General features: G+C 42.5%; 1 protein-coding gene across 8 annotated transcripts in view; it reads right to left on the bottom strand.

The window, feature by feature from the left end:
- The window catches only part of LOC106581613 (E3 ubiquitin-protein ligase MYCBP2), a 383,302-nt gene that overhangs the window by 81,740 nt on the left and 274,311 nt on the right, over positions 1–27,251 (bottom strand). For all 8 annotated transcript variants that reach the window (XM_045704972.1, XM_045704966.1, XM_045704969.1 and 5 more), the window contains 4 exons: positions 17,606–17,738; positions 8,201–8,335; positions 1,668–3,305; positions 1,182–1,351 (listed from right to left, as the gene is read on the bottom strand). In XM_045704972.1, coding sequence (XP_045560928.1) covers positions 1,182–1,351; positions 1,668–3,305; positions 8,201–8,335; positions 17,606–17,738 — 2,076 coding nt within the window. The remainder of the gene's footprint in view (positions 1–1,181; positions 1,352–1,667; positions 3,306–8,200; positions 8,336–17,605; positions 17,739–27,251) is intronic.

Raw genomic sequence — 27,251 nt, 5'->3', positions numbered from 1 at the left:
TTCTTTACCATTTCGGATAGTGTCTGGAACGCACGAACAAAACGCCGCTATTCGGATATAACGATGGATTATTTTGGACCAAACCAACATTTGTTATTGAAGTAGCAGTCCTGGGAGTATTGAAGTAGCAGTCCAACAAAGGTAATGAAACTTTTGTAATAGTAAATCGGAGTTTGATCAGGGCTAAACTTGGTCGGTGTCTAAATGGCTAGCCGTGATGGCTGGGCTATCTACTGAGAATATTGCAAAATGTGCTTTCACCGAAAAGCTATTTTAAAATCGGACAAATCGAGTGCATAGAGGAGTTCTGTATCTATAATTCTTAAAATAATTGTTATGTTTTTTGTGAACGTTTATCGTGAGTAATTTAGTAAATTCATCGGATGTTTGCGGGGGGTATGCTAGTTCTGAACGTCACATGCTAATGTAAAAAGCTGGTTTTTGATATAAATATGAACTTGATTGAACAAAACATGCATGCATTGTATAACATAATGTCCTAGGGTTGTCATCTGATGAAGATCATCAAAGGTTAGTGCTGCATTTAGCTGTCTTCTGGGTTTTTGTGACATTATATGCTAGCTTGAAAAATGGGTGTCTGATTATTTCTGGCTTGGTACTCTGCTGACATAATCTAATGTTTTGCTTTCGCTGTAAAGCCTTTTTGAAATCGGACAGTGTGGTTAGATAAAGGAGAGTCTTGTCTTTAAAATGCTGTGAAATAGTCATATGTTTGAAAAATTGAAGTTTTTGTATTTTTGAGGAATTTGTAATTCGCGCCACGCCTATCATTGGATATAGGAGCTGGTGTTCCGCTAGCGGAACGTCTAGATGTAAGAGGTTAAGTGGTGGTTAAGAGGTCGAAGTTTGGGGAAACATGATAATGCATTGTATGACTTGTCACGAGCATATTACCAAAGTTGTTTATGAAAGCACATGGTTGAGTAAGGTTATCCTTTGAACTTTTACAGTGAGAAATAAGTACATTGAGCATAATATGTTAGTGTTAAATCCTGATTGTTAAGGGCTTATGTTCGTTAACTATCCAAGTATTTGTTTGTTAAGTTCCCATGAGCTTGAAGAATTTTATGAAATTATTAACTTACACAAATGTATTAAATTATTATGCATGTGTAAAGATACAAAACAACAATTTATTGAAGAGTTGAGCAGTACAGTACCTTTTCCCTGGCCGCAGTCTGCTTGTCTCTCAGGTACTTCTCCCTGCAGCGGTCACACACCAGGTACCAGGTACTTCCACCGATCCCTCCGTCTCCACAGTTTCCTGCCCAGCCCCCACAGAAGTGGCCGATACTGTTGTAGCCCTGGCCTCCCGCGTAGCGACCACAACCTGCCCAAGACACACCAGATGATGCTAAGATCCACAGACTTAAATAGAACACATATACATGTATCTTATGCTAAGATCATATTGAGTAGTGCTGCTGTACGAGCAGAGCTACAGAGCTACACCATCCGCCTCGGTATGAAGACATGTTCAGCTTTAAAGCTTTATTTTCTTCCACACAATCAATAAAACAAAATAGTCTGTCACAGGACTTTCATGTCAGACCTTTATATGTGAGAGATAGGCTAACCTCGCACAGTGACATGGCATGTGTATTTCTAAACGTATGGAATAAACCCAAACCCATTGTTGGTCTTACCTGGGTGGGCCTGCCTCATGTGGTAGGTGACAGGGTAAGGGTGCGACTCCCCACAAAGCTCACAGATGGTGTCCTTCTCCTGTCCCCCGATGGTCAGCTGGGCTATCTCACCAAACAGGTTCCCCCTGGGGCGCACCTCCGCCTTCTCTCTTTTCTTCTTCTCCTTCTTGGACTTCTTACTGTCCTTATCGTTTTCCTTTTTCTTCAGGATGGCGCTGGAGCCCGGGCTGGGGAAAATCATGTTCTGGGTGGCTGCCTTGATGGTCGCCATGGAGATGTCCTCCCAGAATGCAACAAGGTGCTGGAGTGTGAGCGGCAGGATGGACTTAGCCCTCATGAAGGGATGAGAGGTCATCCCGTAGGAGACGGGCTCCCCCTTGCCGTCCTCGCACTTCTCGGTCAGTGGTGGCTCTTTGAGCATGGACAGGACCTTGTTCTTGTTGATGCTGCCCATCTTGGAGATGTCGGGCCCGTGTGGGGCAATGTTGAACATATTGAGGGCCGAGGATATCTCCAGCGAGTGGCGGTTCATCAGCTTGCTCTCCTTCTCCTCTTGGCCGCCCTGGCCACCCAGCGAGCTGCGGATTGGCGCGTGCTCCTTGGTCAGCTCTGGATTGAACTTGAGGAACGAGGAGCAGGCCATGGCGTCGTGGACAATGCCCTCGTGCCAGAGGAATGCGGCGAAGACCGACCGGGCGCACTCTGCCACTGAGGGCGACATAGCCTGCTTGGTGGTCTCGGTGAGCCTTGATGAGCTCTCGCCCTTGAAGAGCGGGCCAGACTTGTCCTTCTTGGGGCGAATGTGGCGGCTGGAGGTCTTGCGGCTGGCTTTTGGCGATGAGCGGCTGCTCTCCAGCTCATCCTTGATGGGCACCTTGCTGATGCTGAAGTGCACCTTGGAAGAGCCCTCAACGTTCTCATCATTTCCTTCATCATCGGAAAGAAGAGCAATAGACGTACACATCACCACCTCCCTGTGGAGGTCCTCCTGGGTCACATGGGGCGATGGGCTGCAGTTCTCCATGTTCATGTCACCTCCTTTGCTGCCCCTGTCCTTGGGAGATAGTTTGGGTTTAGGCGAGGTGGACCTTCCCCTCAGTGGCTCCGAGGTGAGAGGGACCTTTTTCCGTAGGGTGTCCGGGTCCAGTGTGTACGAGTCCGACTTGGATCTCTCTCTGGGCGGTTCCAGCTGAGCCTTGGAGGGGCTGACTTTGGGAGGGAGGTTCTGGTCATGGGGTTGGTTCTTGTCTTGTGACATGTTCTTGTCAATTAGTTGGTTCTTGTCCTGAGCAAGGTTCTTGTCATGCTGGGGGGAGGAGGACCACGTCAAGGAGGTTCTAGAGAGGCTATACTTCCCCAAGGAGGAGGACAGGCCCTTCTGCTTGAGTGAGGAGGAGCGGGAGCCAGGGTTGGGCGATTCGACGCGCAGCCCGGAGGAGTTACGATCACGCCCTTCGGCCTTCAGCGCCTGCAGGGTGTTATGGTTGGGCGAGTGAGAGCAGCTATGAGAGTCTGACCGCAGCTTGGCCGTGTCCGACCTCAGGATCAGTGCCTCGCCGGCCGACAGGTCTTTGGAGTGGTCCGAGGAGCGTCCACCCTCCTGTTTTGGGGAGTGGCTTTTCTGTCGGTGTTTAGAGGCTAGTAGAAAGCCACAAAATAGAAACAGTTATACTATCTCATTGAGGTTTAGTGTAAAAGGCAGCACATCCAGTTTATTCAGAGTACAACACTCAACATCTAAGGGTCAAAACAAAAGGGATTATCAAAGGGAAATAAAAAGAAACGAATGGGAGGAAATGAAGAGAAGTCTGAAAAAATTATGTTAAAAGAAATAATAAGAAACCTCAGACTGTGGAAAGTTGTCAACCAATTCACTTTAGTGACTGCAATTCAGAAGAGCCTTGAATGGCCTTGAAATAGTGACATACGTTTTCCTAATTATCTAAAATCAACCTATGCATGTCTGAAAGGTCTGGTGCGGGCATATTATTCTGTTTTAATGTTACTTCTGAATCACTATGAGAAATACACCAAAAAAAACTATGTGGACCTCTTCAAATTAGTGGATTTGGCTATTCCAGCCACACCCATTGTTGATGTTAGAGCCGATGTGGACATATTTGTATAAAAGACAGAACATACAGAACTCCATGTACATTTGTGTAAATATATTAAATATGAATGTATATGATGAAATATTAGATATGTACCTTTATGATTTATATTCCTTTGTTATAAGTGTGACTTAGTTTTTGTCCCCCCCTCTTGCCCATTGATTGTACTGTGGTAAGTGTGTTAGGATAAAGGCAGGAAGTCCTAGCTAGATGCGGGAGCAGTATAGTGTTTTGACCATACAGACAGATCATATGTATTTTTCACGTCAAGTAATCTATGCTTTAAGTTGATTGGAGAATCATTTTTTGTTAGATATAAGAAGGATAAACCTTTTTGTTGCACGATATCCCTGGATCTCATTGAATGTTTTGGCCGAATGGAAACTTTGAATGTGGACTGTATGCGTATGAAACAACCCCGCTTTCAGGCTAGGGCAGTGGCTATGGTTAAGAGGAAAGGAAGCCACTACAGCTGACATGTTTATAAAAAAATCGAGCACACAGCAATGCAATCTCCATAGACAAACATTGGGAGCAGAATGGCCTGTACTAAAGAGCTCAGTGACTTTCAACGTGACATCGTCATAGGATGCCACCTTTCCAGCAAGTCAATTCGTAAAATTTCTGCCCTGCTAGAACTGCCCTGGTCAACTGTAAGTGCTGTTACTGTGAAGTGGAAACGTCTAGGAGCAACAACGGCTCAGCCGTGAAGTAGTAGGCCACACAAGCTCACAGAATGGGGCCGCCGAGTGAAAAAGCTCATAGCTCGTAAAAATAGTTTGTCCTCGGTTGCATCACTCACTACCGAATTCGAAACTGACTCTGGCAGCAACATCAGCACAAGAACTGTTCGTCGGAAGCTTCATGAAATGGGTTTCCATGGCCGAGCAGCCGCACACAAGCCTAAGATCAGCATGTGCAATGCCAAGCGTAGGCTGCAGTGGTGTAAAGCACGCCGCCATTGGACTCTGGAGCAGTGGAAACGGGTTCTCTGGAGTGATGAATCACACTTCACCATCTGGCAGTCCGACTGACGAATCTGGGTTTAGATGCCAGGAAAAAGCTACCTGCCCCAATGCATAGTACCAACTGTAAAGTTAATGGTCTAGGGCTGTTTTTCATGCTTCAAGCTCCTTGGTTCATGTTCCTTAGTTCCAGTGAAGGGAAATCTTAACGCTATAGCATACAGTGACATTCTAGATTATTCTGTGCTTCTAACATTGTGGCAATAGTTTGGGGAAGGCCCTTTCCTGTTTCAGCATGGCAATGCCCCTGTTCACAAAGCGAAGTCCATACAGAAATGGTTTGTCGAGATCGGTGTAGAAGAATTTGGCTGGCATGCATAGCCCTGACCTCAACCCCAACGAACACCTTTTGGGATGAATTGGAACGCTGACTGTGAGCCAGGCCTACTCGCCCAACATCAGTGACAGAACTCACTAATGCTCGTGGCTGATTGGAAGCAAGTCCCCGCAGCAAATGTACCAACATCTAGCGGAAATCCTTCCCAGAAGAGTAGAAGCTGTTATAGCAGCAAAGGGGGGACCAACTCCATATTAACTTCTTTGGGATAGGTGGCAGTATTTTCACGGCCGGATAAAAAACGTACCCGATTTAATCTGGTTACTACTCCTGCCCAGAAACTAGAATATGCATATAGTTAGTAGATTTGGATAGAAAACTCAAAAGTTTCTAAAACTGTTTGAATGGCGTCTGTGAGTATAACAGAACTCATATGGCAGGCCAAAACCTGAGAAGATTCCATACAGGAAGTACCCTGTCTGACAATTTGTTGTCCTTCAGTTGCATCTCTATCGAAAATACAGCATCTGTGCTGTAACGTGACATTGTCTAAGGCTTCCGTTGGCTCTCTAAAGCCGCCAGAAAGTGGAATGGGGTGTCTGCAGTCTCTGGGCAAAGAACAGCAGCAGAATTTGTAAGTGGTCAGCCTGGGGACAGTGAGACTGGAGATGCGCAGTCACGAGACTACTCATATTTTTTCTTTCAGCCTTTGAATGAATACAACGTTGCCCGGTTGGAATATTATAGCTATTTTACGAAAAAATAGCATAAAGATTTTAAAAAGCGTTTGACATGCTTCGAAGTACGGTAATGGAATATTTTGACATTTTTTGTCACGAAATGCGCTCGCGCGTCACCCTTCGGATAGTGACCTGAACGCACAAACAAAACGGAGCTATTTCAATATAATTATGGATTATTTGGAACCAAAACAACATTTGTTGTTGAAGTAGAAGTCCTGGGAGTGCATTCTGACGAAGAACAGCAAAGGTAATCCAATTTTTCTTATAGTAAATCTGAGTTTGGTGAGTGCCAAACTTGGTGGGTGTCAAAATAGCTAGCCTGTGATGGCCGGGCTATCTACTCAGAATATTGCAAAATGTGCTTTCACCGAAAATATATTTTAAAATCGGACACCGCGATTGCATAAAGGAGTTCTGTATCTATAATTCTTAAAATAATTGTTATGTTTTTTGTGAACGTTTATCGTGAGTAATTTAGTAAATTCACCGGAAGTTTTCGGTGGGTATGCTAGTTCTGAACGTCACATGCTAATGTAAAAAGCTGGTTTTTGATATAAATATGAACTTGATTGAACAAAACATGCATGTATTGTATAACAATGTCCTAGGAGTGTCATCTGATGAAGATCGTCAAAGGTTAGTGCTGCATTTAGCTGTGGTTTTGGTGACATTATATGCTAGCTTGAAAAATGGGTGTCTGATTATTTCTGGCTGGGTACTCTCCTGACATAATCTAATGTTTTGCTTTCGTTGTAAAGCCTTTTTGAAATCGGACAATGTGGTTAGATAAAGGAGAGTCTTGTCTTTAAAATGCTGTAAAATAGTCATATGTTTGAAAAATGGAAGTTTTGGGATTTTTGAGGAATTTGTAATTCGCGCCACGCCTATCATTGGATATTGGAGCAGGTGTTCCGCTAGCGGAACGTCTAGATGTAAGAGGTTAACATCGACGGGGCTGTAGTGGAGCGGGTCAAGTTTCAAGTTCCTTGGTGTTCACATCACTAACGAACTATCATGGTCCAAACACACCAAGACAGTTTTGAAGAGGGCACGATAACACCTTTTCACCTCAGGAGACTGAACAGATTTGGCATGGGTCCCCAGATCCTCAAAAAGCATTACAGCTGCATCCTGACTGGTTGCATCAACGCCCGGTATGGCAACTGCTCGACATCCATCCCTCCTACAGAGGGTATTGCGTACGGCCCAGTCCAAAATGTTCCTTAACAGCTTCTACCCCCAAGCCATGCTGAACAATTAATCAAATGGCCACCCGGACTATTTACTTTGACCCCCCCCTTTTGTTTTTACACTCTGTTGCTATTCGCTGTATATTATCTATGCATAATCACTTTACCCCTATCTACATGTACAAAATTCCTTGAATAACCTGTACCTCCGCACATTGACTCAGTACTGGTATCCCCTGTATATAGCCTCCACATTGACTCAGTACTGGTATCCCCTGTATATAGCCTCGTTATTGTTATTTTATTGAGTTACATTTTATTCTTTACTTTAGTTTATTTAATCATTATTTTCTATTTCTTGAAATGCATTGTTGGTTAAGGGCTTGTAAGTAAGCATTTCACAAATAAAATATGATTTGATTTGTTTTAAAACGCTTTGCAACAGACAAGGAAAACTAGGATTTCCTAGTTCAGATACACTACCTGCTCATTTCACTCCATGTTTGGTCATTTTATCAAGTTTTACGCCTAATAACCATGACCAAGGTTCTGCTTCAGGCAACAACTTAGGAGTTTCCTAAAGCAGAAGCGGCTGTAGCTACCAAGCCCATGTACACTGATTGTACAAAACATTAGGAACACCTGCTCTTTCCATGACAGACTGACCAGGTGAAAGCTATGATCCTGTATTAATGTCACCTTCAAATCAGTGTAGATGAAGAAGACAGGTTACAAAATCATTTTTAAGCATTGAGACAATTGAGACATGGATTGCGTATGTGTGCCAATCAGAGGGTGAACAGGCAAGACAAAAGATTTAAGTGCATTTGAACGGGGTATGTTAGTAGGTGCCAGGCCAGGCGCACCGGTTTGAGTTTGTCGAGAACTACAATGCTGCTGGGATTTTCACGCTCAACAGTTTCTTGTATCAAGAATGGTCAACCACCCAAAGGACATCCAGCCAACTTGACACAACTGTGAGAAGCATTGGAGTAAACATCGGCCAGCATCTCTGTGGAATGCTTTTGAAACCTTGTAGAGTCCATGCCCCGAATAATTGAGGCTGTTGAGGGCAAATGGGGGTGCAACTCAATATTAGGAAGGTGTTCCTGATCTTTTGTACACTCAGTGTAGGCATCCCTCTCCCACCCAGCCACGTATCCAAGTCCCCCGGCTGGCCTCACCTTTGTTGTTTGAGATGCCATAGTTGAAGCCCTGTGTCCCATAGGCCCCAATGGCTCCAGCAGCACTGTTGAAGGCCTGGACAGAAAAGGCGCTAGTTGGGGGGTTCTGGGCCCCATGCTCTAGCAGGATTTGTTCTGTTGGGAGAGAAGACAGAGCTGGACCATGTTGGCTCCACCAAGAATAGCAACCAAAACATCCATTCACATGTTAGATTCGTTAAAGTGTCCAGTGAAAATCTCACTTTTAAAAGTTAATAACCTGTTGACTCATACCCAAATAATGCTGCTGACTCGTACTATATTCGTCATTGTGGCCAAAGCAATACAAATAAAAATTTACATTACCGTTCAAAAGTTTGTGGTCACTTAGAAATGTCCTTGTTTTTGGAAGAAAAGCAATTTTTTTTGTCCATTAAAATATCATCAAATTGATCAGAAATACAGTGTAGACATTGTTAATGTTGTAAATGACTGGAAACAGCAGATTTATTATCTACATAGGTGTACAGAGGCCCATTATCAGCAACCATCACTCCTGTGTTCCAATGGCACATTGTGTTAGCTAATCCAAGTTAAGCATTTTAAAAGGCTAATTGATCATCTGAAAACCCTTTTGCAATTATGTTAGCACAGCTGAAAACGGATGCCTCACAAGTCCTCAACTGACAGCTTCATTTAATAGTACCCTCAAAACACCAGTAATAACGTTTTTTTTAATTTACCTATATTTAACTAGGCAAGGCAGTTAAGAACAAATTCTTATTTTCAATGATGGCCTAGGAACAGTGGGTAAACTGCCTTGTTCTGGGGCAGAACGACAGATTTTTACCTTGTCAGCTCGGGGATTCGAACTTGCAACCTTTCGGTTACTAGTCCAACACTTAAACCACTAGGCTACCTGCCGCCCCAGTTGAGGACTTGTGAGGCGTCAGATGAAACAAAAATATAGCTTTTTGGAAACAAACACCAGAGGTGGGTTTGGCATAGACAAAAAGGTAGCCATGAAGAAAAGTACCTCATCCCCGCTGTGAAGTTGTGGAGCTGTTTTTATTCCAAAGGTCCTGGACAACTTGTTAGGATACATGGTATCATGGCCTCAAAACCTGACTGCCTCTGCTAGCAAGCTTAACCTGTTGGGGCTAGGGGGCAGTATTGAGAATTTTGAAAAAAATATGTGCCCATTTTTAACCTCTATGGGCTAAATACCTTAGAAATGCTATTACTTCAATTTTTCAAACATATGACTATTTTACACCATTTTAAAGACAAGACTCTCGTTAATCTAACCACACTGTCCGATTTCAAAAAGCAAAACATTAGATTATGTCAGCAGAGTACCCAGCCAGAAATAATCAGACACCCATTTTTCAAGCTAGCATATAATGTCACATAAACCCAAACCACAGCTAAATGCAGCACTAACCTTTGATGATCTTCATCAGATGACAACCCTAGGACATTATGTTATACAATACATGCATGTTTTGTTCAATCAAGTTTTGTTCAATCAAAAACCAGCTTTTTACATTAGCATGTGACTAGCATGTGACTAGCATTTCGACCGAACACTGCCAGTGAATTTACTAAATTACTCACGATAAACGTTCACAAAAAAGATAACAATTATTTTAAGAATTATAGATACAGAACTCATCTATGCACTCGATATGTCCAATTTTAAAATAGCTTTTCGGTGAAAGCACATTTTGCAATATTCTAAGTAGATAGCCCGGCATCACAGGGCTAGCTATTTAGACACCCAGCAAGTTTAGCACTCACCAAAGTCAGATTTACTATAAGAAAAATGTTATTACCTTTGCTGTTCTTCGTCAGAATACACTCCCAGGACTTCTACTTCAATAACAAATGTTGGTTTGGTCCCAAATAATCCATTATTATATCCAAATAGCGGCGTTTTGTTCGTGCGTTCAAGACACTATCCGAAAGGGTAAATAAGGGTGACGAGCATGGCGCATTTCGTGACAAAAAAATTCTAAATATTCCATTACCGTACTTCGAAGCATATCAACCGCTGTTTAAAATACATTTTTATGCCATTTTTCTCGTAAAAAAGCGATAATATTCTGACCGGGAAATCGTTTTTTATTACAAAGAGAGTGAAAGTAAAAGCATGCTATCCCCTCATGCACGAGCCTCAGTCTAATGGCCCTCTGATAGAGCACTTGCCAAACGCGCTAATGTGTTTCAGCCTGGGGATGGAATTACATCGTTCAGCTTTTTCCCGCCTTCTGAGAGCCCATGGGAGCCGTAGGAAGTGTCTCGTCATGCCAGAGATCCCCTGTATTTGTTAGAGATGATCAAGGAGGGCAAGAAATGGTCAGACAGGCCACTTCCTGTGAGGAATCTTCTCAGGTTTTTGCCTGCCAAATGATTTCTGTTATACTCAGACACCATTCAAACAGTTTTAGAAACTTTAGGGTGTTTTCTATCCAAAGCCAATAATTATATGCATATTCTAGTTACTGGGCAGCAGTAGTAACCAGATTAAATCGGTACGTCTTTTATCCGGCCGTGCAAATACTGCCCCCTAGCCCCAACAGGTTAACTGCCTCCTACTCCAACTCAGAAGCTAGGATATGCATATTATTACCAGATTTGGATAGAAAACATTCTGAATTTTCTAAAACTGTTTGAATGGTGTCTGTAACAAAACTCATATGGCAGGCAAAAACCTGAGAAAAACAAAATAATTTTGTGGCTGTACTATTTTTCGAGTCATTGCTAATAGATCACACAGTGACAAAGGATTCATTTCGCACTTCCTACGGCTTCCACTAGATGTCAACGATCTTTATAAAGTTGTTTGAAGCGTCTATGATGAATAGAGACCGGACAAGGAAGAGAAGTTGACGTCCCTGGGATGTCGTCACTTCATTATTGCTCGCACCTGCGCATTCATGTGAGTTCATGTGAGGCGAGACATTTTTCAAAAACGTTTTTCAAGACACAGGAGAGGTCGGGTTGAAACATTACTGATGTTTCACGTTAAAAATGGCTCTAAAGATTGATGCTAAACAACGTTTGACATGTTTGAACGAATGTAAATAGATAATTTTTTTTACTTTTCGTCGTGACTTCTCCAGCGTGCCAGTGGCCATTGAAGGTGAGCATTTGCTCACTGAAGTCGTTTTGTGCAGAAATGATTCGGTTGTGCAAACCCACAGTTTCATCAGCTGTCCAGGTGGCTGGTCTCAGACGATCCTGCAGGTGAAGAAGCCGAACATGGAGGTTTTGCGCTGCTGTGGTTGTGAGGCCCGTAGGACGTACTGCCAAATTCTCAAAAACGACGTTGGAGGCGGCTTATGGTAGAGAAATGAACATTCAATTCTCTGGCAACAGCTCTGGTAGACATTCCTGCAGTTAGCATGCCAATTGCACCCTCCCTAAAAACTTGAGACATCTTATTGTGTTGTGTGACAAAAATGCACATTTTAGAATGGCCTTTTATACAAATTATTTGATTGTGGATACCCGCAATCTCATCAGCTGTCCGATGGCTGGTATCAGACGATCCCGCAGGTGAAAAAAACGGATATGGACAAAACTGCACATTTTAGAGTGGCCTTTTATTGTCCCAAGCACAATGTACACCTGTGTCATGATCATGCTGTTTAATCAGCTTCTTGATATGCTACACCGGTTGGTGTGGGGGGACAAAATCTATTTGCGTAACAGTGCTGCTGGCAACAATTGAATTACGCTTTGTTGCCGACGTTTACTGACACTGGACTTATTCAACGGGTGTTTAGTGTTCAAAAATTAATCAGTTATTCTGCGCTCTGGCACACTAAAAAGAGTGTATTTTGTTAAGAAATGTAGCTAGATAGCAAGCTAGGTAAACAATGAATCCTAACAGCATGACGTAACGCTAGCTAGCTAACAGTACACTAACTCAAAATGAAAATACTTTGTCAAAATTAGAGTGGAGTATTTTGTTAAGACATGTAGCTAGCTAGCTAAACAATGGACCATAATCACAATTCATGACATTACTACCCTGCATGAATCTGCAGGTAGGTTCTATGGCCAACCAGGTTCTATGGCTATAACGAGTCAAGCAAATTTGTCTGAGATACGAATAATAAGATCATACACATAACTTGAGCTAGCGACTCAGCCAGCTAATGTTAGCTAGCTAACAGTACACTTGAAATTAAACCACTTTCTGTCAAAATTAGAAATGTGTAATATCTGAAAATGTAGCTAGCTAGACTATTTTACCAGTATACATCACGGTTGGACTTGTCTCCTGTCTGATGCCATGAACGATATAATCCAGACTGGTGATTTCTCCATCTCCATTGCTATCATACTCAAATTCCACTGATTTCAAAACTCGGTCCTCCAGAAAGTGGAGATCATACACATAACATTAGCTAGCGAGCCATCCGGCAGCTAGCTAACAGTACACTTTAACTTTACATTAGATTTATGCAGTTTTACAACACAATATATTTTTAAAAAGCCGCATTTGACACGATTACCTAGACATACTGACCAACTCCAATAGACAGACGAGCGCTATATGGCAGACCAATCCAAACTCATCTCTCGGCAGGTCCAGCTGACTCATTATCTCAGCCAATCATGGCTAGCGGGAAGGTTGCCGACCTTTTCTGTGGCTAAATCAACTAGGCTTATAATTTAACAATTGTGTTCGTATTTACAGATGGCATAAAAGACACGTTTGATATTAAGGCACATGAAAGTTCAAATGTTCCAGAAGGCATTTCTGTCAAAAAAACACATTTAGATAAAAATATATATATTTTTTTACGTTCAAACAGCTCTCCTGTGAAGTCGTGACTTGCGACATACGCCTAGTTTCCTGAATCGGGTCACATATCTCCTAGATGAAGGACAAACAATTCAAAACCTTGTTTCTTAAAAAACAGTAAAAGATGTTTTCTATCAAATATTGTTTTGGTTCGTTTTTTTCATACCTAATGGGGTCCTAAAATTCAAACGGCTTAGAATAGACTTAAGAATTAAACAGGAGTGACGAGTGTGTTGATAAAACAGTAACATTGTTAAAATTTAACAACCATCAGAATTGGTGGGAAAAAAAAGGTTATGCATGCAAACATTTTAGGCAATAATTAAGAGTAGGCAAACTGATCGTGTCAGGCAACAATTATTTCAAATGTTTTACCATTGCAAAATTTGATGTACAGTCACAATCACCGTGGTTGTCTGAAGTGTGCTAGAGTTCACAGCTTTATTTATTATTATTTTTAAAATTTGACCTTTATTTAACTAGGCAAGTCAATTAAGAACAAATTCTTATTTACAATGACGGCCTACAACGGCCAAACCGGGACGACGCTGGGTCAATTGAGCGCAGCCTGATGGGACTCCCAATCACAGCCGGTGGTGATACAGCCTGGATTCAAACCAGGCTGTCTGTAATGACGCCTCAAGCACTGAGATACAGTGCCTTAAACCGCTGTGCCACTCTGGAGTCCGAGTGGTGGTGCTTCATCGTGATTGGTTATAACATTTGCAACAATGTCAATGAGCGTCATCACTATTTTTCCTTTGAGATACCTCAAACTGTCGTGATTATCTCCGTTGGTAAGCTTTTATGAGTTCATTTTCTCCTGGCTCCGAGTTTGTCTGGGCAGTATCTTAATATCATCCTAAAGCCTACTCTGAACTGGGAGTTAATAACTCTATCCTCCTGATTCCTGCTTACAGGCAAAAATTAAAGTAGGAAGCACCAGTGACTGCCTGTTACGCGAATGCAGTAAGAAGCCAAGGTAAGTTGCTAGCTAGCATTAAACTTATCTTATAAAAAACAATCAATCAATCATAATCACTAGTTAACTACACATGGTTGATGATATTACTAGTTTATCAAGCCTGTCCTGCGTTGCATATAATCGCTTAGGTACACGTTGCTCCAACCATAAACATCAATGCCTTTCTTAAAATCAATACACAGAAGTATATATTTTTAAACCTGCATATTTAGCTAAAAGAAATCCAGGTTAGCAGGCAATATTAACCAGGTGAAATTGTGTCATTTTGCGTTCATTGCACGCAGTCAGAGTATATGCAACAGTTTGGGCCGCCTGGCTCGTTGCGAACTAATTTGCCAAAATTTTACATAATTATGACATAACATTGAAGGTTGTGCAATGTAACAGGAATAACGTTTTGTTTTCGAGATTATAGTTTCTGGATTCGACCGTATTAATGAGCTAAGGCTCGTATTTCTGTGTGTTATTATGTTATAATTAAGTCTATGATTTGATAGAGCAGTCTGACTGAGCGGTGGTAGGCAGCAGCAGGCTCGTAAGCATTCATTTAAAATAGCACTTTCGCTGTTTATGACTTCAAGCCTGTCAACTCCCGAGATTAGGCTGGTGTAACTGATGTGAAATGGCAAGCTAGTTAGCCGGGTGCGCGCTAATAGGTTTCAAACGTCACTCGCTCTGAGACTTGGAGTAGTTGTTTCCCCTTCCTCTACGTGGGTAACGCTGCTTCGAGGGTGGCTGTTGTCGATGTGTTCCTGGTTCAAGCCCAGGTAGGAGCGAGGAGAGGGACGGAAGCTATACTGTTACACTGGCATGACTAAAGTGCCTATAAGAACATCCAATAGTCAAAGGTATATGAAATACAAATCGTATAGAGAGAAATAGTCCTATAATATCTACAACCTAAAACATCTTACCTGGGAATATTGAAGACTCATGTTAAAAGGAACCACCAGCTTTCATATGTTCTCATGTTCTGAGCAAGGAACTTAAACGTTAGCTTTTTTACATGGCACATATTGCACTTTTACTTTCTTCTCCAACACTTTGTTTTTGCATTATTTAAACCAAATTGAACATGTTTCATTATTTATTTGAGGCTAAATTGATTTCATTGATGTATTATATTAAGTTAAAATAAGTGTTCATTCAGTATTGTTGTAATTGTCATTATTAAAACCTGTTAGGGCTAGGGGGCAGTATTTGCACGGCCGGATAAAAAAACGTACCCGATTTAATCTGGTTACTACTCCTGCCCAGTAACTAGAATATGCATATAATTGTTTGATTTGGATAGAAAACACCCTAAAGTTTCTAAAACTGTTTGAATGGTGTCTGTGAGTATAACAGAACTCATATGGCAGTCAAAACCCTGAGACAAATCCTGACAGGAAACTGAAATCTGATGTGTGGATATCACTTCAAACATTTGCCATTGAAACACACATGGGCTTGTGATTCATTTAGCACTTCCTATGGCTTCCACTAGATGTCCCCAGTCTTTACAAAGTGGTTTGAGTCTCCTATTATCAAAATTGACTGAAAGAGAGGATGTTTATCTTGGTCACAGGGGATGGGCCATTACCATTGTGACGTCGGCGCCCATGGGTACTCTCCCTTTTCGAAACGTTTTGAAAGACAATGCAACCGTCCCAATGGAATATTATTGAAGCCCTGGTTGAAAAAGCCCCTAAAGATTTATGTTAAACAACGTTTGACATGTTTGAACGAACTTAAATATATTTTTTTTGCTCATTCCTGACGACAAGTCAGACGCACACGGTACATTTTCACATGCCTTCGGAGCGCGCTAACACTATTGGGACATAAATTATTAACTTTTTTGAACAAAACTACATTTGTTATGGACCTGGGATTCCTAGAAGTGCCTTCTGATAAAGATAATCAAAGGTAAGGGATTATTTACAATAGTATTTTTGATGGTTGATCGTTCCAAGATGGCTCCAACATTTATAGCCTAGACTTTTTTTCTGGGCATACCACGTCGTTTATTGCAAAGTGTGATTTCCCAGTAAAGTTATTTTTAAATCTGGCAAAGAGATGGCATTCAAGACATGTTAATCTATAAGTCTTTGAATGACAATATTACATTTTAACAATGTTTTCGAATAGTAATTTTGTAAATTGTAGCGCTGTTTCATCGGAAGCATTTGAGGGAAAAGATTTTCTGAACGTCATGCGACGATGTAAAATTCTGTTTTTATATATAAATATGAACTTTATCGAACAAAAAATGCATGTGTTGTGTAACATGATGTCCTAGGAGTGTCATCTGATGAAGGTTGTCAAAGGTTAGTGCTGCATTTAGCTGTGTTTTGGGTATTTGTGATGCATGCTAGTTGCTTTGAAAATGGCTGTGTGATTATTTCTGGCTGGGTACTCTGCTGACATAATCTAATGTTTTGCTTTTGCTGTAAAGCCTTTTTGAAATCGGACAACGTGGTTCGATTCAGGAGAGGTGTATCTATAAAACGGTGTAAAATAGTCATATGTTTGAGAAATTGAAGTTATAGCATTTATGAGGTTTTGCATTTAGCGCGACGCGATTCCACTGGCTGTTGATTAGGGTGGGATGCAAGCGTCCCACTGGCCCAGACAGGTTAAAAAATATATATATATATATAAAAAAAAAAGAAAAATGGCCGGGTTTTGGTCCTCCAATAATCGGTATCGTATCGGCGGTGAAAAAAAATCATAATCGGTAGACTTCTAACCGGTACCCCCTGTATATAGTCTCCACATTGACTCTGTACTGCTACCCCCTGGATATAGCCTCCACATTGACTCTGTACTGCTACCCCCTGTATATAGCCTCCACATTGACTCTGTACTGGTACCCCCTGTATATAGCCTCCACATTGACTCTGTACCGGTACCCCCTGTATATAGCCTCCACATTGACTCTGTACCGGTACCCTCTGTATATAGCCTCCACATTGACTCTGTACCGGTACCCCCTGTATATAGCCTCCACATTGACACTGTACCAGTACCCCCTGTATATAGCCTCCACATTGACTCTGTACCGGTACCCCCTGTATATAGCCTCCACATTGACACTGTACCGGTACCCCCTGTATATAGCCTCCACATTGACTCTGTACTGGTACCCCCTGTATATAGCCTCCACATTGACTCTGTACTGGTACCCCCTGTATATAGCCTCCACGTTGACTCTGTACTGGTACCCCCTGTATATAGCCTCCACACTGACTCTGTACCGGTACCCCCTGTACATAGCCTCCACATTGACTCTGTGCTGGTAGCCCCTGTATATAGCCCCCTTACTGTTATTTACTGCTGCTCTTTAATTATTTGTTATTCTTAACTCGTATTTGTTTTTTTGTTGTTGTTTTTTTAGGTATTTTCTTAAAACTCCATTGTTGGTTAAGGACTTGTAAGTAAGCATTTCACTGTAAGGTCTACACGTTCTATTCGGCGCATGCAACAAATAAAATGTGATTTGCTTTTAGTTTTTGTTGTCTTAAAACAGGTTAACAGGAAGTGTTGAGATGCTTTGTGATCTACAAAGATTACAGAGGTCTCAAAGCAGTAAGTCTCAAAGCAGTAAGGTAAGTAGAAAGATCATTATTGGGGCTCTTACCTTCCCCTTGGCGTAGGTACTGGCTTCCCCCACGGTCTCGGACCAGGGACCAGGCCTCTCTTTTGTTGCTCTCGCAGAACTCCACCACGCTATTCTTGTCCAGCTGGACCCACGTCCCCTCTGCGTTTATCATCTGATGGACAACACAAGGCTCTTTATCCCTCTACATACACATGCTAGTCCTCTCACACACACAGCACCATCCTCACACACATTTCTCACAAATACCATCCCATCCCCTTATACAAAATGTAGAACATCATCCTTACAGAGCAATTTCATACTGCATTGTAGCTATAATATTTGCAGAGTTTATTGTATAAAGAGAATCAATTTAAGAACTTACTCTAAAAGTCAATCATATTGAAAGGTAAATGCATGTTTGTTTGTTTTGGTTTTGTAAAAGTCCTGAAAGAAAATCACCACTTTAGACATACAGACGCAGATGGAAAGTGTAAATGTTAATAAGTGTTTAGAGAGAGAGAGGGTTAGTTAGTCTTTCCATGATTCCTTGTATCCTAGTAGTCCTCACGTCCTATATCCTTGTCACCGTCTCAACCCTATTGGAGGAGGTCGTCCAAGGTTCCTCCCCTCATATCTCCTTCTCCAATGCGGTTTGAGAAGGAGGTGAAGATATAGGACGTGTGGACTCAAGGAAAGATTAATTGAGAAAGAGCCGGAGAGCCATTGGTTCAGAGAGGGCATTCTAGTAAAAGCATGACACACCACATTTCCATAGAAAATAAAGGAAAGCCGCACACTAAGAGCTCAGATGCAAAAATTAAATCACCAACGTTTCGATAGCGAAGCTGTCTTCATCAGGGTATCATCAAACACTGCGAGATGAGTCATTTATATAGTGTCAAGAGACACACAGGTGTTTGTAATCATGGCCAAGTATAGCTTAATATCATTGGTTAACTCAAATATTTAAAAAAATGGCATACAAAGAACATACAAAAAGACAAACAAATGGATAGCATACGATCATAGCATTTGAGCCATTGGTTCAGAGAGGGCATTCTAGTAAAAGCATGACACACCACATTTCCCTAACAGAGTTCAAAAGTAGGCACCATTCAGCACTTTGGGTCAAGAAATTTTAAAGTGCATCAAAATGTGCACCGAGAAACAAAGTCAACAGAAGGTGTAAGAAGGGAAAGATTAATCTGAGATACATTATGGCTTCAGCATTTCATGAATCCAATGTTAAAAAGTAGTGAAGGATCAAAAAATGTAAACCTCAGAAATATCTAATCTGTTTCCAATGATGAATAAATTAAGATAATTGTATATAGTTTAAATAAACAAACTAAAATGTATAAACGCAAAAATGCTGTAGCCATTGGAGTGTGTTAATCAAGGAAAAGAGCCACCAGACGGAGAACTGACAGAGCACACCCCTACCCCAGAGAACTGACAGAGCACACCCCCACCCCCAGAGAACTGACAGAGCACACCCCCACCCCCAGAGAACTGACAGAGCACACCCCTACCCCAGAGAACTGACAGAGCACACCCCCACCCCCAGAGAACTGACAGAGCACACCCCCACCCCCAGAGAACTGACAGAGCACACCCCTACCCCAGAGAACTGACAGAGCACACCCCCACCCCCAGAGAACTGACAGAGCACACCCCTACCCCAGAGAACTGACAGAGCACACCCCCACCCCCAGAGAACTGACAGAGCACACCCCTACCCCAGAGAACTGACAGAGCACACCCCCACCCCCAGAGAACTGACAGAGCACACCCCCACCCCCAGAGAACTGACAGAGCACACCCCTACCCCAGAGAACTGACAGAGCACACCCCCACCCCCAGAGAACTGACAGAGCACACCCCCACCCCCAGAGAACTGACAGAGCACACCCCTACCCCCAGAGAACTGACAGAGCACACCCCCACCCCCAGAGAACTGACAGAGCACACCCCCACCCCCAGAGAACTGACAGAGCACACCCCTACCCCAGAGAACTGACAGAGCACACCCCCACCCCCAGAGAACTGACAGAGCACACCCCTACCCCAGAGAACTGACAGAGCACACCCCCCCCCCCCAGAGAACTGACAGAGCACACCCCTACCCCAGAGAACTGACAGAGCACACCCCCACCCCCAGAGAACTGACAGAGCACACCCCTACCCCAGAGAACTGACAGAGCACACCCCCACCCCCAGAGAACTGACAGAGCACACCCCTACCCCAGAGAACTGACAGAGCACACCCCCACCCCCAGAGAACTGACAGAGCACACCCCTACCCCAGAGAACTGACAGAGCACACCCCCACCCCCAGAGAACTGACAGAGCACACCCCTACCCCAGAGAACTGACAGAGCACACCCCCACCCCCAGAGAACTGACAGAGCACACCCCTACCCCAGAGAACTGACAGAGCACACCCCCACCCCCAGAGAACTGACAGAGCACACCCCCACCCCCAGAGAACTGACAGAGCACACACGCACCCCCAGAGAACTGACAGAGCACACCCCCACCCCCAGAGAACTGACAGAGCACACGCCCACCCCCAGAGAACTGACAGAGCACACCCCCACCCCCAGAGAACTGACAGAGCACACCCCCACCCCCAGAGAACTGACAGAGCACACCCCTACCCCAGAGAACTGACAGAGCACACCCCCACCCCCAGAGAACTGACAGAGCACACCCCCACCCCCAGAGAACTGACAGAGCACACACGCACCCCCAGAGAACTGACAGAGCACACCCCCCCCCCCAGAGAACTGACAGAGCACACCCCCACCCCCAGAGAACTGACAGAGCACACGCCCACCCCCAGAGAACTGACAGAGCACACGCCCACCCCCAGAGAACTGACAGAGCACACCCCCACCCCCAGAGAACTGACAGAGCACACGCCCACCCCCAGAGAACTGACAGAGCACACGCCCACCCCCAGAGAACTGACAGAGCACACATGCACACCCAGAGGCAGTCTGTGTATTCACCCTTTCAATGGCAAAGTACATGCCTTCAGAAAGTATTCGCACCCCTGGACTTTTTACACATTTTGTTGTTTTACAGCCTGAATTTAAAATTTATTAAATATAGATGTTTTTGCTACTGGCCTACACACAACCACAATGTCAAAGTGGAATTATGTTCTTACAAATTAATTAAAAATGAAAAGTTGCAATGTCTTCAGTCAATAAGTATTTAACTCCTTTGTTATGACAAGCCTAAATAAGTCCAGGAGTAAACATTTGCTTAAAAAGGTCACATAAGTTGCATGGACTCACTGTGTGCAATAATAGTGTTTAACATGGTTTTTGAATGGCTACCACATCTCTGTACCCCACATACAATTATCTGTAAGGTCCCTCAGTCGAGCAGTGAATTTCAAACACAGATTCAACGACAAAGACCAGGGAGGTTTTCCAATGCCTCGCAAACAAGGGAACCTTTTGGTAGATGGGTAAAACATTTTTTTTTAAAGCTGCCACTGAGTATCCCTTTGAGCATGGTGAAGTTATTTGGATGGTGTATCAATACACCCAGTCACTATCGATTGGTTCTAAACTTGAAATATGAAATATCCTTATTCATGTTACTGAGGGAGAGAAGGGAATGTAGAAACCTTAATTGTTAGACATCAGGGATACTATGGAAAGGAGAAGGGCCATAGTCTGGTACAAGTCAACAGGACAGCCATGAGTTGGGGAGGAGTGAGGAATTTAGGCCGAGGTCAGGTCAGATGAAGTGAGAGAGAACAGGCATCACTAAAGTGCTGGATAGCAACAGAGATGTATTGGCTGTCCATATGTTTAAGGAGGAGACTCAGCATAGGAGGGTTTACATACCAGTGCTTGTGTAAATATGTTTTTGTCTTATGCAACTGTGTGACCCAGTGGGTGAATAAACTTGGTTTGAGCTTTACTATTCGTCCGTGAGTTTTTACCATGTTTAATTAGTATTTAACACTACAAAGATACAGGTGTCCTTCCTAACTCAGTTGCCGGAGAGGGAGGATGAGGCCAATGGTGACTTTAAAACAGTTACAGAGTTTAATGGCTGTGATAGGAGAAAACTGAGGGTTGATCAAAAACATTGTAGTTTCTTCACAATACTAACCTAATTGACAGAGTGAAAAGAAGGAAGCCTGTATAGAATAAAAAATATTCCAAAACATGCATGCTGTTTCCTACAAGGCACTGAGGTAATACTGCAAAAATGTGGCAAAGCAATTAACTTTTTGTCCTGAATACAAAGTGTTATGTTTGGGGCAAATCCAATACAACACATGTTATGGGTATGCTTGTAATCATTAAGGACTGGGGAGTTTTTCAGCATTAAAAGAAACTGAATGGAGCTAAGCACAGGCAAAATCATAGAGGAAAACCTGGTTCAGTCTGATTAATTCACCTTTCAGCAGGACAATAACCTAAAACACAAGGCCAAATCTACACTGTAATTGCTTACCAAGAGGACATTGGACGTTCCTGAGTGGCCGAGTTGCAGTTTTGACTTAAATTTACTTGAAAATATATGGCAAGACCTGAAAATGGTTGTTTAGCAATGATCAACAACCAATTTGACAGAGCTTGAAGAATTTTGAAAATAATAAATGGGCAAATGTTACACAATCCAGGTGTGGGAAGCTCTTAGAGCAGTGGTCACCAACCTTTTCTGAGTCAAGATCACTTTGAGTCAAAATGCATGTTGAGATCTACCGCTCTGATATTTTATTAACATGACTTAAGGTAAGCCTATGCAACATTAATCAATTAAAAACAGTACTGTAACAATGAGGTTTGTGCAGTAAACTATAGGCCCATTACACTATCACTGCATACTGGCTTTGCATGAATTTACCTGCCAATGCATTGTTGTTCGGGACATTTTTTTAAATTATATTTCAAAATTTGAGGTAGGCTATATGATCACACCGGTAATATATTCATTGTTGTATTACTTGTGAGGCACAACTGAGTGAGCATACATTTAAATAATTAGCTTTTTATTTTTATTTTACTGGGCTGATGGTGCCTGCATCTGATGGTCATTCTCAGCAGAGGGAGAGAGTAGCAGACTGAGGGTCCATCTCTCAACATCCCTCCACTCTCCCTTTCCTCCACTGACACTGACCAAAAAGGGACACCGTCTTCCAGCTGATGGCGAAACTCGAGTCGCACCACATTACTTCTGCCTCATGCACAAATTCATGTTGTTACTCCTATGAACAGAGAAAGTGAAATATTCCTTGATATTAAAAAAGACCCAAGCCGCTAATAATAACAAGCCTATAGATACACTTTCCTACTCATTCATTACTGCTTCAGTGCTTGCTGAGCACTGAGTGGAAATAGGAAGAACGTGCATTTTATGGCTTATAAAAGTGTTGAACACAAAGTGTTGACAGTGCTGAGTAAGAACTTAAACATGAACTCACTCATAAAAACAGCAGCTCTTTGATGTATTCATTGACAGTCTCTCTCTAGTCATGGTTTTGAAATCTCACAGTATCAATTTTGTCGTATCTTTCTTTTAGCCTGCTACGTTACTGCAGACTCGGTCATCTGAGCCATCTGATTGGCCAGCGGTGGCATAGTGCACTTGATTTCCTCTCCAGGCCCACCGGTAAGGCAGAGTTTGTACCTTCAGACACATGAAATGGCAACAGTTTGCCTACCCGGCGCGCAGGGCAGCAGCTGAATTGGCTGAACCTACCACCAACAGCCGAGACTAATAAAAAATAGGAACACAAGGCTTTATCGTTGGGTTTTTTACAGAAATGTTTGGTGATCGACTAGAAATGCCTTGGAGATCGACAAGTCAATTGCGATCGACCGGTTGGTGACCACAGTCTTAGAGACTTATCCAGAACAATTCACAGCTGTAATAGATGCCAAAGGGGCTTCAACAAAGTATCGACTCAGGGGAGTGAATACTTACATAACAGATATTTCTGCATTTCTTTTTCAAAACATGTTTTCATTTAGTCATTATGGGGTATTATGTGCAGATTGGGTGAGAGAAAAACATTTATTTAATACATTTTGAATTCACACTAACAAAACAAAATGTGGAATAAGTCAAGGGGTATGAATACTTTCTGAAGGCAAAACAAGTCAACCAATTTACAAGCAAAAGGGGGAGCAAATGAAACGCATTACGTGTTAGCAAAGAGAGCAAGGTAGAGGGCAACAAAAGAAACAGGCATAGGAACAACTGTGCTGTAGTTCTTATGCCCATTTTTAGTTATATAGATATTATGCTAGTTTGTGTTGCACTTTTTTACACCTCTACTTTGAATGGAAATATTTTTATAGATAGACTTATTATAATTTATCGGCAGCCACTATAAATAATTTAAGTCACATCATACCTCGCCTACTGCCTTGACCTTGTTCCCAAGTACTAACATTCCAATGGGGATACCCCTAAGGTTTGGGCAGCTTCTGATGTTGTGACCCGAGGGGCCCGTCTTCACTACCTTATAAAGCCCAGGGCCTCCGCCACCCTGCCTCACCCTGTCCTGCTTCCGCATGGAGGGGGCCTCTTGGGAGGGGCGGCCGCTGGCGCTCACCTCCTTAACACACTGCTCCAATTGGCCCCTGGCCTCCTGCAAGAGGGAACTGACTAGCATTAACACCAATCAGGCTAGGTTAGGAGACCAGTCAGTGGGCGAGTAGTAATGGATGTGTCTGATGCGATGACACATAGTTTCATTAACACCAATCAGGTTAGGAGACCAGTCAGTGGGCGAGTAGTAAGAGCGTGAAAATATTACACAATAGGTTAGGAGACAGTCAGTGGGCGAGTAGTAATGAATGTGTCTGATGCGATGACACATAGTTTCATTAACACCAATCAGGCTAGGTTAGGAGACCAGTCAGTGGGCGAGTAGTAATGAATGTGTCTGATGCGATGACACATAGTTTCATTAACACCAATCAGGCTAGGTTAGGAGACCAGTCAGTGGGCGAGTAGTAATGAATGTGTCTGATGCGATGACACATAGTTTCATTAACACCAATCAGGTTAGGAGACCAGTCAGTGGGCGAGTAGTAATGAATGTGTCTGATGCGATGACACATAGTTTCATTAACACCAATCAGGCTAGGTTAGGAGACCAGTCAGTGGGCGAGTAGTAATGAATGTGTCTGATGCGATGACACAGTTTCATTAACACCAATCAGGCTAGGTTAGGAGACCAGTCAGTGGGCGAGTAGTAATGAATGTGTCTGATGCGATGACACAGTTTCATTAACACCAATCAGGCTAGGTTAGGAGACCAGTCAGTGGGCGAGTAGTAATGGATGTGTCTGATGCGATGACACACAGTTTCATAAACACCAATCAGGCTAGGTTAGGAGACCAGTCAGTGGGCGAGTAGTAATGAATGTGTCTGATGCGATGACACAGTTTCATTAACACCAATCAGGCTAGGTTAGGAGACCAGTCAGTGGGCGAGTAGTAATGGATGTGTCTGATGCGATGACACAGTTTCATTAACACCAATCAGGCTAGGTTAGGAGACCAGTCAGTGGGCGAGTAGTAATGGATGTGTCTGATGCGATGACATAGTTATAAGGAATCAGGATGAAACTATGTGTCTTATGAGAGAGGATATAACGTGACCAGTGTTTCAGATTATCACATGATCAAAGTTCAACAAAACCAGTTGGATCCACTCTAACAAATGTTGACATAGAGCCTAACGTTTACTTAAATGTTGACAGAGCCTAACGTTTACTTAAATGTTGACAGAGCCTAACGTTTACTTAAATGTTGACATAGAGCCTAACGTTTACTTAAATGTTGACATAGAGCCTAACGTTTACTTAAATGTTGACAGAGCCTAATGTTTACTTAAATGTTGACATAGAGCCTAACGTTTACTTAAATGTTGACAGAGCCTAATGTTTACTTAAATGTTGACATAGAGCCTAACGTTTACTTAAATGTTGACATAGAGCCTAACGTTTACTTAAATGTTGCAGCAATGACTAACATTTTCGAGGACACCCTGTGAGCATCAAGTGCACAGCTGGTTGTTGGGCTGATACTGTCTCAATGGCATAAAGTGGACAAGAACACAGGCTTCATTAACAACACATGAATGCCACCAATAAGTTCTCAAAAAGTGTGATGACAAAGTATGATAAATGCATAAATAAAAATGATGTATCACTTCATACTGCACAGGCTTGAAATATGTTTCAACTGTACATTTACTCAACCATAAACATTGAACATGTGTGAAACGTACAGTGAAAGTAAACCTAAAGATTTAAAACAAATTGCTAGGAATACTATGAATTTGATATTCTACATGAACTCAGCAAATTGTTGCATCAATGTTTCTCTAAAATAGATATGCCCAAAAGGAAATGGTCCGATTCAAAAATGTTATCAAGAAAATGCAGTGTGGGTAAGGTAGACTCTTATTTGTAAGGCATGCTCTTATAAATGGGGCCACAGTACTAGACGCATACAGTAGGCAATGTCATATGGGGCCACAGTACTAGACACATATAGTAGGCAATATGTCATATGGGGGCCACAGTACTAGACACATACAGTAGGCAATATGTCATATGGGGGCCACAGTACTAGACACATACAGTAGGCAATATGTCATATGGGGCCACAGTACTAGACACATACAGTACGCAATATGTCATATGGGGCCACAGTACTAGACACATACAGTACGCAATATGTCATATGGGGCCACAGTACTAGACACATACAGTAGGCGATGTCATCTGCCTTCTCCTACAAAAGCCACATGTAACCTACTGACATCAATGTCATTAACCCTCAACACACAAATGTTATCTACGTGTTAATTTTCAACAAGGGCTCGAATTTCAAGTGAAATGAGAAAAGTTATCACAGCACAGACAGCATAACAATTTAACCTTAACTGAATAGCTGATTCCCAAAGGAGAATGGAGGTAGAATAGCAGTGTTCTTAAAATAAACTATTCAGAAAGTGATGCAACTGTGGTAAAAAAATCATGTCCCTGACGGCAAAAACGCAAAGTCGACTATAACTGAAATTATATAACTTCACGGGGGGGGGGATATACTGTTTTACTCATTTCACATGTACAGTACCAGTCAAAAGTTTGGACACATACTCATTTAAGGGTTGTTCTTTATTTTTTTACAATTTTCTACATTGTAGAATAACATTGAAGAGATCAAAACTAGGAAATAACACATATGGAATCATATAGTAAACAAAAAAGTGTTAAACAAATCAAAATATATTTTATATTTGAGATTGTTCAAAGTAGCCACCCTTGGCCTTGACAGCTTTGCACACTCTTGGCATTCTCTCAACCAGCTTCATGAGGTAGTCACCTGGAATGCATTTTGTTGGGTTCTGAGAATATGAAATATACTTATTCATGTCACTGAGGGAGAGAGGGGAATGCAGAACATTTACATTATGTCAGGATATGTTATTGTTAGCCATCAGGGATCCTATGGCAGGGATCCTCTGGGAGGAGAAGAGACACAGTCTGGTACCAGGCACCATGACAGCCGTGAGTTGGGGAGGAGTGAGCACTTTGGGGTAGAGGTCAGGTCAGATGATGTGAAGAAGAACAGATAACACTGAGGTTCTGTCTAGCAACCGAAATGCATTTGGTGTTCAGATGTG

This window comes from Salmo salar, chromosome ssa21, assembly GCF_905237065.1.
Source record: "Salmo salar chromosome ssa21, Ssal_v3.1, whole genome shotgun sequence".
Taxonomy (NCBI): domain Eukaryota; kingdom Metazoa; phylum Chordata; class Actinopteri; order Salmoniformes; family Salmonidae; genus Salmo; species Salmo salar.
Note: the sequence above shows the minus strand (reverse complement) of the source record. Positions and strands in the feature narration are given on the sequence as shown.